Source organism: Lactuca sativa, chromosome 4 (assembly GCF_002870075.4).
Source record: "Lactuca sativa cultivar Salinas chromosome 4, Lsat_Salinas_v11, whole genome shotgun sequence".
Taxonomy (NCBI): Eukaryota; Viridiplantae; Streptophyta; class Magnoliopsida; order Asterales; family Asteraceae; genus Lactuca; species Lactuca sativa.
In genome coordinates this window covers 62,205,140-62,207,646 of record NC_056626.2, presented here as the reverse complement: position 1 = coordinate 62,207,646, position 2,507 = coordinate 62,205,140, and the positions used below count along the sequence as shown (strand labels likewise).

At 37.9% G+C, this 2,507-nt stretch overlaps 1 protein-coding gene across 1 annotated transcript; it reads right to left on the bottom strand.

Annotated features, from left to right (window-relative positions):
* Positions 1 to 739: 739 nt before the first annotated feature.
* On the bottom strand, positions 740 to 1,714 carry LOC111898483 (uncharacterized). Its single transcript, XM_023894386.1, has one exon. It carries the CDS (start codon positions 1,712 to 1,714, stop codon positions 740 to 742), a length of 975 nt encoding a protein of 324 aa, XP_023750154.1.
* Between the last annotated feature and the right edge of the window lie 793 nt (positions 1,715 to 2,507).

Below are 2,507 nucleotides of genomic sequence, written 5' to 3'. Positions count from 1 at the left end.
CTCAAAATAAATTTCCAAAAATACATTAAAATGAGTAACGACTTCAAAGTCTACCAATCACATTGACACTGGGGTATATAACCAACCAACAATAATAATAAAAAGAACACATGACTAAAGACAATATATGACAACAAACCAGAGTTGACTTGTCTTCCATGATTTGACTAACCCATGTCATAGCAATCAATGTGTCTCGGAAACATCTACTTCATGATCGATTGAGATTTTTAACAATCATATTTCAATTTTGATTGTAAATTATTTAACTTTTCTAAGCTTAAAATGTGTAATAACATTTTTATAAGCCTAAAACGTTCGACCAAAATTAGCAATATGGTTTACCAACTTTTTAGTCGACTCAAATTAGCAAAGACATTTAAAGCGTCTGTTTTGGGTTGTTTTCATATAATTATTTATACTGTAATCTTATATTGATTATTTTTGAACATTAATACAGGAAAGTGTAAATTAATATTCAAATAAAAAAATAATACCAATTAGTTTCACATTCTTTTTGTTTATTCAGAAAAATAAAACGATTTGAATGATAGAGGGCGGATTTGTAATTCATACTATATAGTTTTAGTTGAGAATTCATATTTACATATAATTATAAAAATTTATAAACAAGAAGTCAAGAACAAAAGACGTAAAGAGATACCAGGGGTATAACCGTACTTTCACTTTGCGGTTCAATGTGATGAGGTGACTCGGTCAGTGTTAACGGTCATGAAAATCAACGCTTTGGATCGGACCTGCCGAAGTCGGCGAGCTTCCGTGATCTGTTGGCGCAGAACGACTTGGTGTACGAGAGATGAGGCACCACCGGAGGTCTGGAATCACCGCCTGCTTCCGCCGGTGGCTTTCCTTTGTTGTTCCATAACCGGTTAGGACTCGCACGCACTAATGGACTCAAACAGAAAATCAATCCAGAAACACTCCTGTTAACGCCGGCAGGTCGGATTGTATGATGAGCCGGATTTCTCCGTGGTGTCTGTTTACATGACTCTGCCGATTCGTAATCACTTGATGCATCGTTGAATTCGTCATCAGAAGATCCAGCAGGCGACATTCCGCGATCTCGAACGTACCGCTGCTTCCGTACCACGCCGGTAGCGGCGATTGTTGAAGACTCGTCGACGTAACACGATTTCATCTTCTGGCGGCCAGCAGCAGCACCACCACCTGGAAGAACGTTCGAGAACCACGAAGGAGATGAAGTCAACGACGTCGGATTGCCAGCAGCACCAGACGATTCCTTAGAACTCGAAACCGAAAATCTATGATCCGAATCTGCATCTCCGTTTCGATTGTTAGATCTGAACAAATTCGAAATTGAAGATAACCTAATTAAACTCTGTTTCTTCTTATGGGATGAAGCACCACCGATGCAACCTCCAGTATTAAGCACTATCTGCGGCGAGTTGTAGAATCTTTGATCCGAGAGGCTATGATTAAGGCGAGGCTTGTTATACGGCCGTTGGACCGCTGCGACGGGAGCCCCCGAGTTCTCAGACTTCTGACGGCTGATGAACGGAGAAACAGAACACTGTAACGCCGGTTTTGTGTCCGAATTACAGGTGTTTCCTGCTAGTGATTGGGCCTGCGCTTGTTCCTGAGCAACAATTAGCCTAAATAGGCGTTGCCGGAGACAAGAAGCGCAGACGCCGGAGACACTACTTAGATCCGTGCAGTGCTTTTCACACCTCATCTATAGGTATATGAAATTATGTGCATATACCTACGATATTTGAGAAATTTCCAGGAGGAGACGGCGGTGCTGATGTGCTGCCACCGCCGGTGATGGTTGGGGGTAAGAATTGGAGAATGAGGTTCTACCATTTAGAATGTATGCGGGTATAAAAATGGGGGAGATATTACACTTCACCCCCAGTTGTTTTGTTTTTGCTCATATTACGACTGTTGCTTTGGTAACATGTAAATTGTGGTCCATTCTTTCTTAATTAACATGCTATAACTAGAACTCATGGTCCCTATATTGGTCTACACTGACCTCAAACAAATGAAACAGAATAAATTTGAAGTTAGGTTGCTTTATTGGATTTAAGTATGTAGTACATTGATTATTTAATATATATATATATATATATATATATATATATGTATAATTGTAGTAGCCTAGTAGGTATAGTTTTCTCAATGCAATTCAAAAGCATGTATGTCTTTTAAAAAGCTCATAAATGGTCTCGAGTTAGTTTAGAAAATGTGATCTAATGAAACCTATATATTAAATATGATACTGTATTTGAAATATAGTTTATTATATATTATTTAAGCAATAGTACATATTTGATACGAAACTTCTTAGTTTATCATATTGTTACACAAAGTGTCATCCTAAAATGACATAGGCCTTCACGATGTTATATAATACTTCTTTTCTGAACTGAAATTTTAGTGAAAGTAAAGTCTTTAAACTTTAAGGGACTGAACTTGTAATTAGATAAAGATGATTGGGATACATAAAAATTTATGCATTGAGA

Bases quoted from the DNA above. Each gene is read 5' to 3' on its own strand.
- LOC111898483 (XM_023894386.1), bottom strand. From the start codon at position 1,714: ATGAGGTGTGAAAAGCACTGCACGGATCTAAGTAGTGTCTCCGGCGTC.